The sequence below is a fragment of the Anastrepha ludens genome, chromosome 5 (genome assembly GCF_028408465.1).
Source record: "Anastrepha ludens isolate Willacy chromosome 5, idAnaLude1.1, whole genome shotgun sequence".
Classification (NCBI taxonomy): Eukaryota; Metazoa; Arthropoda; class Insecta; order Diptera; family Tephritidae; genus Anastrepha; species Anastrepha ludens.
The window spans coordinates 106,618,119-106,630,945 of record NC_071501.1 but is presented as its reverse complement, the minus strand read 5'-3'; the positions used below and the strand labels follow the sequence as shown (position 1 = coordinate 106,630,945).

At 37.4% G+C, this 12,827-nt stretch overlaps 1 protein-coding gene across 6 annotated transcripts in view; it reads left to right on the top strand.

The window, feature by feature from the left end:
- Window positions 1–12,827, top strand: part of LOC128865256 (bridge-like lipid transfer protein family member 3A) — a 71,695-nt gene that overhangs the window by 31,174 nt on the left and 27,694 nt on the right. For 4 of the 6 annotated variants that reach the window (XM_054105404.1, XM_054105405.1, XM_054105402.1 and 1 more), the window contains exons 4-10: window positions 6,943–7,335; window positions 7,487–7,652; window positions 7,733–7,853; window positions 9,416–9,855; window positions 11,107–11,199; window positions 11,273–12,489; window positions 12,575–12,734. In XM_054105404.1, the coding sequence (XP_053961379.1) occupies window positions 6,943–7,335; window positions 7,487–7,652; window positions 7,733–7,853; window positions 9,416–9,855; window positions 11,107–11,199; window positions 11,273–12,489; window positions 12,575–12,734 (2,590 nt within the window). The remainder of the gene's footprint in view (window positions 1–6,942; window positions 7,336–7,486; window positions 7,653–7,732; window positions 7,854–9,415; window positions 9,856–11,106; window positions 11,200–11,272; window positions 12,490–12,574; window positions 12,735–12,827) is intronic. The other 2 variants (XM_054105406.1, XM_054105403.1) reach the window with 1 other exon arrangement.

Here is a 12,827-nt window from a genome sequence, read left to right as displayed (position 1 = left end):
CCGCTTGGAACAGCTTCCATTTTGATTTTAATGAAATGAATGGTTTCGCTAAAAAATCGTTCCATGTGCTTCTAAGTGCTTGCCGAATGCCATTTTGGGTGTGAGAATGACACCAAGATATTTATATTCGGCCACCAATTTAATTTCTTTACCTTGGTACCACCATTTTTCAGCCTGGGAAAGTCGTCCACCTCTTCTAAAGACCATCATCTCCGATTTATTTGGGTTTACTTCCATATTCCATTCAGCGCAGTATTTCTCCAGGTTATTAATCATGGATTGCATGACTTTAGGGTTATCCGCTAGGAGAACAATATCATCGGCATAAAGGAGAATACGTATATTCATGCCCTCAACCAATAGTCCACCTTGTAAATAGTCGTGCAAATCGTTTAGATATAAAATGAACAATAATGGCGACAACAGACATCCTTGTTTCACACCAGTGCAGGTTTCAAAATAGTCGGATACTTCTTTTCCCGTCCAAACCGCAGATCTAGTATTACCGTAAATATTTTCTATGAGGTTCGTTATTTTACTAGATATTCCCATCTGTCGAAGTTTATAAATCATCGGTCTCCTCGGCACCCTGTCGAACGCCGCCTTGAAATCAACAAAATATGCGTAAACTTTTTGATTTTCATGAAACTTTAGATGTACAATAGACGCAAGATTATAAATGTTATCTACAGTTGAATAGTTTCTTCTAAAGCCGGCTTGGAATTCTGTGAGCACGTTGTTTTTTTCTACCCAATTTGCAAGTCTTGCGTTTATCAATCCCATTAACACCTTTGCGATAGAATTCATAAACGATATTCCCCGATAGTTACTGGCTGCATTTACATCTCCCTTCTTAAAAATTGGGAAAATTATCGTTTTTTCAAAAGTTTCATCGATTCTTCCGATCTCAAAAATTATGTTGTATACCTTTGTTAACTCCAACTTAAATTCTGGCGAAGCAAACTTTAGCAGCTCATAAGGTATTCTATCTTCTCCTGGTGCTTTATTGATTTTAGCATTTTCAATGGTTTTTTCAACTTCCATAAATGTTATATCTTTATCGAGATATTCATCTTTACATAGCGCAGCTGAGTAATAAATGTCTTTTGTTAATTGCGGTTGGTTTAGTAGACTTTGAAAATAGTATTTAAAATCGTTCGCAGTGATATTTGTACCAACTTGAAATGACTTTCCTCTTATATCCTTCCCTAAACTCCACCATTCTTTTGCATTTGCAGTTTTGTTGATTCGTTTTTCAATTTTTTCGTAATATTCTTTCTTTGCTTTTTCACATGCGTTTCTATAAAATTGATTTGCTTGTAGATATTTTTGCTTATCGTCTTCAATGTTAGATTTTCTAAAGTCATTCAGATATTTGAAGGATAGCTCCCTAGCCTTAAGACATTTGAAATTGAACCATGCTTTTTTAAAAGTGATTTTAATATTTCTGGCAGGTGACTGTGGCACTGACATTTTTATTACGTTGGCAAGCTTCTTCAGATCCATTATTTCTCCTCCATTTTTAAACTTATTTAGGTATTGGTTTAGTTTTAATTGATAATTTATCTTATCTTTTCCTTTAAGCACTACTTTCGGCAATAAGTTGATGTTTTCCAATTCGTTTAGTACCGTATTTGTTTTTAATATTAATATAATTGGCATATGGTCAGACCATACCTTTGATTCAACTTCGAATCTTTCAATGTATTTCAAACCTTCTTGGGAAACTGCGCACATATCGTTTACGGAATTACCAACTGCACTTATGTAAGTCAAATTACCTTCCTCATCACCAGCTGTTCTGCCATTCAATATAATTAGACCATAGTCTTCACAGAAATCCATAAAATTTTTGCCTCTTTTATTTAATACCGCGTCTCTTGAGCTCCTTTTTCCAGTATCTGCTGAGAATGTAGCTGTGTACAAGTCTTCGATATTTTGTTGTATATTTCCAACTCTAACATTTAGATCTCCCATAACGACTGATATCTTCTCTGTGTTTTCCTTGAAAAATTCCTTAACAACCTCAATTTCTTCGTGCCAAGCTGCTCCTCTTATATACAGTGGTATAAATGTGATTATGTCATCCTTTACGTGGAATCTTATCACATCTACTCCATTTTCGGCTTTGTCGTATGCCCTTTTTTTGCAACTCTTTTTTGACTCCATACACGCAACCTCCAGACGCTCTTCCAAATTTGCTGCTACGACTTGCTGGTTTCCAGTAAGTGTCAAAATCTGGGAAATATTTCTTTGCTTGATTTATTTTCTCTTCGGTTAGGTGGGTCTCTATAAGTTCAAAAACGTCATGCTTTTTAACATAGTCGAAAAACGCAGGGAAGATATATTTGTTTTCAAGGCCATTGACATTAAAGGAAATAATATTAATTTTAATTTGTGCACATTTTAAATTATTTTTAATTCTAATACTTTTAAGGTTATTTTTGTTAATCATTTTGCTATGACAGACGTTTTCTAATTTTTTGAAATAATTTTACTTAAGAATATATTATAATCTATTTTAACGTTCTTAAGTCTGTTTTCATATAGAAGTTGCAATGTAATATTTGCATCTTCCATGCCACATACCAGCTTTTTATCTTTATTCCATCTAAACCATTTGTTTGCTACTTTCATCCTATCATCTCGGACGCCAATTCGATGTTTAGAGGAAATCGCCATAATATCCTTTTTCAACTGCATCATAACTTTCTTGTCTTGTTGCCGCTCTAAATTAAGATCTCTTTCTACATAGATTGTTGTACCCGCAAGCTTACTTGATTTTTTGAAAATATCTCCGATATCAGCCAGCACCGTCATTTTTCCATTTCGCTCGTAGATTTTCTTTGTCGATTTGACAATTGATGCGTCGTTTATCTGTAGTACTTCCTTGCACACTTTATCAACTGCCTCCTTGGTCGATGTACCTTTGAAAATTAAATTTTGTTTTTTGATATGGTCATCCAACTGGGCGAGTCTTATTTTATCCATATTCTTTTCAGCTTTAATTTTTTCGACCTCCTGCGATAAATATTCATTTTGTTTCTTCAGCTCCGCAACATCACTACTTAATTCCAGCGCTATGTATCTCGAGTCGAAGATATTATTTTATGTAATTTTTAATGCACATCTTAGCGAGTTTTAAAAAGCCTTTTGTGTGCAATATCCTTCAGGGTTGAAAAATATTTGTCGGGTCATACAAAGAGCAGGGTCGAGGCAAATTAGGGGTTCCAAAGTATCCCTAGCATTCGCTTCGTTGCATGTTTTAGATGCATCGCTCTAGACTAATTCCATTTTGGCTGCGTGATGTGTGGTGAGACAGTGTCCCGTCAGTACTCCAACCAATATTTTGCAGCCTTTTCTAGACAGTGATAAAATAAAGTTTGCAGCTTTCGTATTCCAAGTCCCTAACAGTTTTTGGCAGTTTTGTACGAGGTTGAGTGTTGCAATATCGACTGCGTTTCCAGAGCTAGTTCTTCATTTATATAGTTCCGTTTTCAGAAAGGAGAGTGATAGGTATATGTCTGACGTGCTCAATTTCGGCAAGCGAATACCTGTCTTAGCGAGCTCATCGGCTCTCTCAGTACCTTCTATTCCTTTGTGTCCTGTAATGGTATCCAGTAAATAGTGAACTGCCCCTTTCCGCAGAGCTCATCCATTTTGGATCAGTTCACCAGCACAACTAGCCTTGAAAATAGTTGAACACAGAAGTAGACTTTTTCTTCAGCCTTGCTGTGATTTCAAAACTAGGAAATTTAAAGCCATAAGAATTAAAAATTAGAAACAATTTGTCGGTAACATATTTGGTTAGCTGCGAAAACCACCGCTACTCTTGAAGATATTTATATTAGCTAGTTATACATTTTTCCTATCTTTCTGGTAGCATGCGAATTCCGCATCAAAACAACTCATTTTCTCTTTAGGCGTTTCATGAACCGATTCAATGTTTTTTGTTTGCCTTTTGAAGGAGTGGAAGTGCTCCCCGGCACGGCACTATCAGCGCGTCATCGATCGACCAGATGGAAGTCGAAATGAACAATGACGGGTCGATATGGCGGGTCGCATATATTTTCATGACCTGAGTAATACATAGACGCGCTTCATCGTGCTGGAAATTCACTTTGTGTGGTTTTCAATAAAATTGTTTCTATCAGTAAATTAAATAAAATTTCGACAATTTTATTGTTTGGTTTAAAGAAAATATCATTTGGAAATGAGCGACTCTTTTGAGTCTTCTCGTCAGATTTTGCTTTTCAACTGTAAGCAAAAATTAAAAAATGTGGTGGCGTCTGGTTGTCTTAAAGCTCAATTTTATATGGACATAATGCGTATAAACTTGTGCCTCAGGTCACATAGGTAAAGAAACTGAAAATGCATGGCAGAAAAGCTTTCAAAACAAGTTCATATATCCCAACATATTCCTGGAAAAGAACGCATTGGACAATTGTGTGCCATGAGCAAACTGTTACTCTAAGAAGTTGTATGCAAAAAAATGTGTGGGATGTCCAGGAAAGAGTGGTCGAAATGGAATTAAGAGACCACGAAGTGTGTACTCTATGTGGGGAAATGAGGGGGAAGATATATGTATCTATTGTCACCGAAGCTCTAAAAGGGCTCAAATGCATGTGAAAAGGCTAGGCATGCCTTTTCGAAGACCCTGCAGCACTTCCAAGAGAGAAAAAGGGTTCTTCATCCCTGCCGCCAAAAAGCGGCTCCCACGACAGTCGGTTCTACGTTACCGGAACGACCCGAATTTATATCCGGTGAAGGTCTGTCACTCCAGCGGCATTTCGTAAACATTTATAGGGAATGTTTATGATGTTACAACAACAAGAACAACCATTAACTAGGACATAGCGACAGAAGGATGACGCAATCAAACGTCCTATGTGACTATTGCAAGAAGGTATTTTCTGCTGATTGAGATTGATCGACTTCACGGTTAACCGAAGGATTGAGATTGATCAGACAGAACTGAGATTGATCGACTTCGCGGTACCCGAAACATGCTAGTCGTTGGTGTTAGACTGCGGAAAATTAGCAGTCAACTGTTTTACTGATAAAACTACTATAAATCGACTACATTGCGAAGGATGGAAGGTATTATTCTAGTGTCTTTAAAGTGCGTATTATCCGAAGTACAAATACCGCTTCGGAATATTATCTTGTTGCGGGTATTATCCCTACACGCGCAATGTTTATACTAAAAATTGGCAGTCAGTTACAAATTTCGACGCTTACTACTCAGGAAACACGTTGCCGCCGCTTCGGCGCTTAGACTTAAAAGTATGGTGCTATGGACAAACAAGAACTAGACTCTTCTATTCCTAGACTCACTTTCGACAGACTCTTCGTATGCTCGTCCTATACCGGTAGAACCTAAAACCATGGCTAAGGGGGGAATTAAATTTCTATACAATTTCTAAATATCGATGGTTTTCGAGAAAAGCGACACAACTCAAAATTAACTCAAATTCGGAGTTTTGCCGTTAAAAGTAAAAACCAACTACAGAGTTTATATATTTTTATCTGGAAAAGCTTCATAAGCGAATCTTGAAGCAATTCTGAGAGATGGCGTTAGTGTCGTTTTGTCAGGTGATCGAATTGGCGCGTCACTTATCTAGAAAACTGACCCAACTCAGTATTTTGTATTTTTGAATTATGTCACGTTTCCCCAAAAACCATCGATATGTAAAACCGATGAACTACCAGGAAACGTACTATTCTTCAACTGCTCAGTGGTAGAAGTACCATTGGGATACCTATGGTCACGAGCAACCAAGAATCAAAAAAAACATTATCCAAGAGGCCAATAGGTGGTGGAGCGATGAAGGCACATGCGTAACAGCTAGACTACTATGGCCACAAATAAACAAGAAAAGGGCAAAGGAATTGCTTAGCCTCTCAAGAGATGATATCTCGAAGGTCATGGTTTGCATCACCGGTCATTGACTATTTGGCAGGCATTCCTTAAGACTAGGAATTTTCTCCCATGAATATTCTAGAAGTTATAGAGATGAGGAAGAGGAAGAAACAGTTGAACGATATCGAATTCGTTGGCCTCCAAAATTGGACTCTCTATCCTCTCCAAATTATAATATGTACATAAGGAAACAAAGCAGCTGAGACTGCTGGTGGAGGACGACAAAGCGAAACAGAATTCTGCGTTTTATAATTAAAAAGTTTCAATTGAAAAAAACTAAACTGACAAAACAAAGCATTACCTTAAATTCCGCATAAAAGTTTCACAATGCCACTGGCAGTTTGCGTTATTAGTTACACGTGCGCTTCACAAATGCGTGTTAGAAGCCATTGTAAGAGAAAAGGCAAGATAAATATAACGGTTTTATGTAAAAATGGAAACGCTTCAAAGTTTTCGGTGAGATAAAAACAATGATAAGAAACAAGTAACAAGTAAAATTTAAAAATAAAACCATAAATGAACAAATTAATGGCTTATCACGACATCAAATGCGTGAAGAATATTCAATCAATAGATTAAATTTTTTTTTGTACTAAAATGAGAAGTTTCTCGTACATAAATACTTTGATAGAAAGGACAATTCATGCAATTTCTTATACCCAAGCAAAGTCTCGTTTAAATTCAGACGATGAAATCAGCGGCAAATCAGAAGTTGACGACAAGCAAAGAAGCTTATAAAACTCAACATTTTTCTAAAAATTATGAATTGAAAATGAAAAAATTGAATTTTTTAAATTTTGTATAAAGTTTGAAACTTTAAATTATTTGGTTTTTTTTATGCGGGATAAACAATTTTTTTATAAAAAAAATAAATAAATAAATAAATAGTCAAAACTTTACTATATGTCGCACTGCTGTAATTGTGAACACAAGGGAAGGTTTCAATTACATCCCATCTTTTAACAAAAGTTAGAATTTCATCATCATCTTTTCTCCATTAATTTTTCTATATCCCGCAGATGTCCCGTATCCGCGTTGAATCGAAAACCCCCAAATGGGCCAATGCCGATCTACGTTTTACGCGCCTCAAAGACGTCCAAAAAGGCATCATACTTATCTTCAAAGAGCTCTCCTGGCAAACGGTGCGCATCGAGGCCAGTTCTACGCAGGACAAATCGCTAACTCCATTACGTTTGCTCACCAATCAGGCGCGCTGTCGCATCACTTTACGAAAACGTCTTTCCGATTGTACGCTATTGGCCTCACGACTGGTACTCATACTCGACGATCTCCTCTGGGTGCTCACTGACTCGCAGCTAAAGGCGGCCTTACACTTTGTCGACTCCTTATCTGGTCTAATCAAAGCGGCGACACATGCAACACAAAAAAAGAATGCGGCTAGAAAATTACAGGTTATTTTTGCTTTTGTCTAGCTCAAACTTATTTAAATGTAGTCATTGATTTTGACGCCAATTGCGATAATTATTTTCATTTATATGCGAGTATGTATGTGCATATGCATATATTCATATTTATTATAAATTTTTCTGGTTTGCCTAACAGACTCTGCCCGAGTATCAGGCGTTGATAGCGCAACAACAAAATCGTCAGTTTGATTCAGCGAAAACAACCACAGCCCAGAAAATGTTCAATGCTTTCGACGTGCGCGAAACTTCCTATCATTTTTTCAGTCAGCGCATCGATTTGCATTTGTGTGACGATGAAGGAGGTGAGCGTGGGGCGCGTGGTGGTTAGAATTGAATTTTGAACAATTAACTAATTCAATATTTATTATTTTACCTACTCTAGATGGCCGTTCAACTTATCCGGAGTTAGATAAAGGCGGTGCTTTACAAATATCTGTGCAAGCATTCCAAGTAGACTATTATCCTTATCATCTGGCCAAATCCGATCGCGCACATTGGGCGAAGTAAGATTATCATCATTAAGGGGTGTCGGTGGTCTAAAGCTCGAAAATTTAGGGTATTTTCAGGCATTTTATTTTCCAAAAAAAAAAATCAAAAACGATATTTAAATTTTTTAGCCTTTCGAACTCCTTTTACATACAAAAATTAATTAAATTTTTTTTTTTTTTAATTTTAATAATTGTAAATATGGCGCTGAAGTTGACCCTTCCGAAAAATTTGACCTGGACGGTGTTGTCCATTTTGGGTCTTCTATTTATCTGAAACACAAAAACCAAAAAAATTATTAATCAGTATGACTGTAGCTATGTGCCGTATTCAAATAAAAATAAGAAAATTTGACAAAATATCGCGGTTTTGAATTTGACTCTCTAAAATTCGGGGGTTTCAGTTTTTTAATAAAAAAAATACGAAATAATTAAGGGGAGTCATTGGTTTCGTCGGGTAAAAAAAGGCATATTTTCAATATTTTTTTTTCTATGTAAAAAATTATTTATTTAATTCAAACTTTTTTCTGTCTTATAGATACATATTTAAAGAATAATTTGTGAAATTTAAAACAAAAAAAATTAAAACCCCTCCATTGTGACGTCATTTTCGGTGACCCCTCGAAAAAAAGGTGCGTCCGCGTTGTCAGCATAACTCCTGACAGGCTGATCAAAAATGAAAAAAAAAAATAAGTGCTTTAGTTAAGACCATAAACTCGTGCTTGAACGAAGGAAAGAACAAAAAAAGTAAAAATTGGAATTTTGGCAGACATTTTTGCAAAAAAATGAAAATTTCGGTAAAATTTTCTTGACATTTAGTTTTTTTTTTTGTAAATAGTTGTAATTGAAAAAAAAATCCTGCCTTCATGCACGAGTAAATTGTATCTCAAACACTTGTGTAAAATTTCATCATGATCGGTTGAGTAGTTTCAGAGAACATTTGACAACCGACTTTGAAAACACGGTTCCGAGAAAAACGCGTTTAAAGTTTTGAGTAACAATAAAAGTGGCTTGGAGCGCACACATTCCAAAGACTGTATCTCCGAATTTATTATTCGAATAGACTTGAAAATTTAGAATAATATTCCTGAGAAGTTGTAGAAATTAATAAGCAAAAAAAAAAAAATAAACCGATTTTTTGAACCAACGAAACCCATGTAACCCCTTAAATTAAATAATAATATGATTCTAGTACGAGCGATAGCCATTGATGTTGTGAACAACATATTAAAATTTCCGACGATTCGGTTGAATAGTTTTATTTTTTTTTTGACAACACAAAAAAGTAGTTTTGAGATAATTGAGTTCAAAGTTTTGATCATTTAAATGCGACCATTGATGCCGCTGCGTGACGAATCTGACTCTACCTGCAAAACGGCTGTAGAATGGAGAATACTGGGAATATCCTTCCAAAAATTTGACACTAGATTCTTAAAGGCCTAAACTTTCGAAATATCAAAAAGCAAAAAATCGATTTTTTTTTTAATTCTAGACCACCGGGACCACCCTTAATTAAGTAGCTTATTAATAATCCAAGTAATTTTATTTATATTTTATTCCATTCTTCTCACATTTAACAGATATCGTGAAGCATCCGTGTCACCGGCGCTGTGGCTAAAAGAATCCCTCAATACATTCCGCGAAGCTGTACTCAACCTAAGTCAACCCAATCGCCCTTCCACCCATGCCCCGCTCGAGCGCACTGCACCAACTTCTCCTGTGGCACTGAATGTGAATGCACTACAATCGCAAACGCCCGCATATGCGGCCACAGTGGGTGGTACACCACCTGTTGTTGCGGCGTCAGGTGCAAATACGCCTAATCGCCCTAGCAGTAGCGGGGGTTCAGGCAATACTTCGGCGTTCGCTAGCCAGGTGACGCAAGCGCAGCAACAGAAGGCGACACTAGATAATTTAGCGAAATTGATGAGTGCCTGTGTTGTGTTGCGTATAGAAGATTTCACATTGTACCGCGTCACTACGTCGGGTAGAAAGCAAATGCCCAAGGAATTTGTGTCGGGTGAGTTGTTAGGGGAATTTATTTAAAGTAGAATAGAAGCTCGTGACTTTTCTAAGCATCTAAAAAGCTACTAAAACACTAATTTATATACTGGTATAAGATACAAATTTATTCATTTCTCGCATTTGCTTTTCTCGTTCTACTCTCTCATGCTAATACATTCGCATATTTACATAAAATCTCGCACAATTCATATACATTCCATAAATCTTCACACGTTTAGCACAAAATAAAAGGAAAATACGTTCAGGTACTGAAAGTTTTTAAATAATTTGGTGTTGAAGAATATTTCGGTGTTTATTGTTTGTCTTGTGAATCCCCTTTTTATTTTTAACGCTTCGCTTACTTCGAAAGATATGAAGTATTTTTCTACAGATATATGATTGTATGTATGTATATGAGATGTCCTGCTATTTTAAAAATAACCGCCGCATAGAGAGAGAATTATTATACGGGAACGGATGAATGGGAATCTGAAATTTTCGTTTTGTAGGCGGACTGCGTGGTTGCTGTCCACGAATAAAGTGCAATTTTAGTAAAATTAGATAAAGTGTCTTTAAAGATTTACTAAAAAGTAAACTATGCCACTCCTATTTTCCCTAAATGTTGAAACACTTGAATTTCCATTTTTGAGCTCAACTCCTTTATCAAATTTTGTGGTTATAGTTCAATTTTACACATTTCCAATGCTAACAACGTCTCTGCTTGGAGCAATAAGAGTACTAAATTCCGTTCCGAGACATCCGTTTTTTTGTGAGTTATGTTGCGATTAGTGGTGCCGTACCTTAGCCATAACCGTAACTATGTATAACAATCAGCTGTTGTGATCAAACATATGGGCACTACTGTAAACGATTATAGGGGCCGCACCACATCGCCGCAACCATAACCTTAGCCGTATGCACCTATTGAATTTTGATTTTGCCACATAACCATAAGCAGCTGTAAAATACTTTACATTTGTTTCGATATTTGCGATACAAATTTGTTGAATATTTTAAAATTCTCCATACAATACTACTGAAGTGACAGCCCTTGGTCCTTGGGTATAAATCCGAACCGTTCTAAAACTGTCCTATTCTGTTGTTGTATCCATATACATAAAATAGTCCACATACTTTTTCCTTACTAATATGGGAATTTTCATTTCAAAAATTAGCATGCGACATTCAATAAAAATTTTCTTTGATAGTTTTTTTTAATCCCTTTTCTGCTCTGTTTATGTATTAATTAAAAATATTTTCTTTACAGGTGATAAGGAACGCTATTCGTTCCCCTCTGATATGTCCATCGTACATGCCGAGTTTACTTACTTTTATTATCCCGGTGATTTTATATTTCCTTGTAAGTTTTCTTTTTCCTTTAGCACCAATTTCGCAATTTAAATGAATTATTTTTATTTCCCTTTCATCTTTAGTGCCGCCGTCCAAAGTATTTGTTCACATTAATCCCTTACAAGTGCACTTCGATCTAAGTTCCATACTCTGGCTTAATTCATTTGCTCTGAATTTACATGAGAGCCTATTGCGCACCAGCGTCGGCTCGACGAGTGGTGCTTCTTCCACCGCACGCGGTTCAATCTCTTCGAATGGCTCGCAACGCGCTCAAGGTTCGCAGGGCTCACAAGACTCGCAAGCCTCACAATCGGCCGCGTCACAGGCAGAGCAAGAGCCCGACCTCATGTATATGGATGTGAAGATTGAAGCGATTATGCCTCGCATTATTATCGAGTCGAGCGTAGATGTGCCCAATCAAAAGGATCGTCCAAAAATCATGCAAATACAAATCTCCCGTTTCGCCATAACCAACATACGCGAAATGGGCTCATCGCGCGCTGATTTGGCGCAAGCATTACATTCATTGCAGGAGGGTTCGCTAGTATTTGGCACGGAATTTCCATCGGTGGGTGGCGATATGTGTATTGTTACTGATCGCATACTTTCGCATGTGGCCGCCGCGGATGTAGGTGCCTCGGCTACGACGATACCAACAACAGCAACACAAATCCCAACGCTAATACAGCAGCCGAAATCCGCATCAACACAGAATTTAACACGCTACGCCATGTGGTCGGAACCGCGCGACGTGTGGTGTATTAAGTTGGATCCGGTGTGGGTGGACTTCTTGGGTGCACGCTCCTTAGGGCCTAATAAATCAATACCATTCGTCGATGCTGTCCCCATAACGCTGTGGCTTCACTCTGGCGCTAATCCCATGCCAAAGTCGACTGCGGGCAGTGCCACTAACAATTCGTATGCATCCAGCGCGAAAGGTTCTTCCGTTGAAACGAATATCAATTGCATGGATTATGCGGATAGTCGGAATTTGCCGCGTAATCCATTTCTCAGCGAAGAGGATGTGCGTATGGGGCTGGATTGGAAGCATTATCGCGCATTTAATGGTGCCGATCCTAGTGGCGGCGATACTACGGCTGGTGGTAGGGCGAACGAAGGTCCCGCCGCCGCCGCCTCCAACACTGAACATACCGCCGATATGCATGTCATTGCGCACATTTCCAATTTGGTGAGTGTGCAAATCGATCACTATCAGTACTTGTTCCTATTGCGGCTTGCTGAGGAAATGACAGAGATGGCCATGTTCCTGTCATTGGATGCCGAGCGTATTTTACAAAAGGTATGCTTAGTTTTAAAAAATAAATCATTAGATGTTTCATGGTTTTTAATTTTTTTGTTTGTTTTATTTTGTAACCTTCTCATAGCAAAATACGAAGAAATCGATGATATTCGGTTGTGTTATACCGCAAATTGAAGTAACACTCGTGATGCCATCGCAAACACCTGGTAAGGAATCGAGTGGTGGTGATGCTGAAAGTGTCTTACTCGATTCAACTAGTGTGGGTGATGATTTACACAGGAATAGTAAGATTTGTTTTCGTTTATTTCGTATCCTAAGTTTTAGAAATGGCTAAATTGATAACAACAACCAATTCAGTATCTATCTAACACATTTTT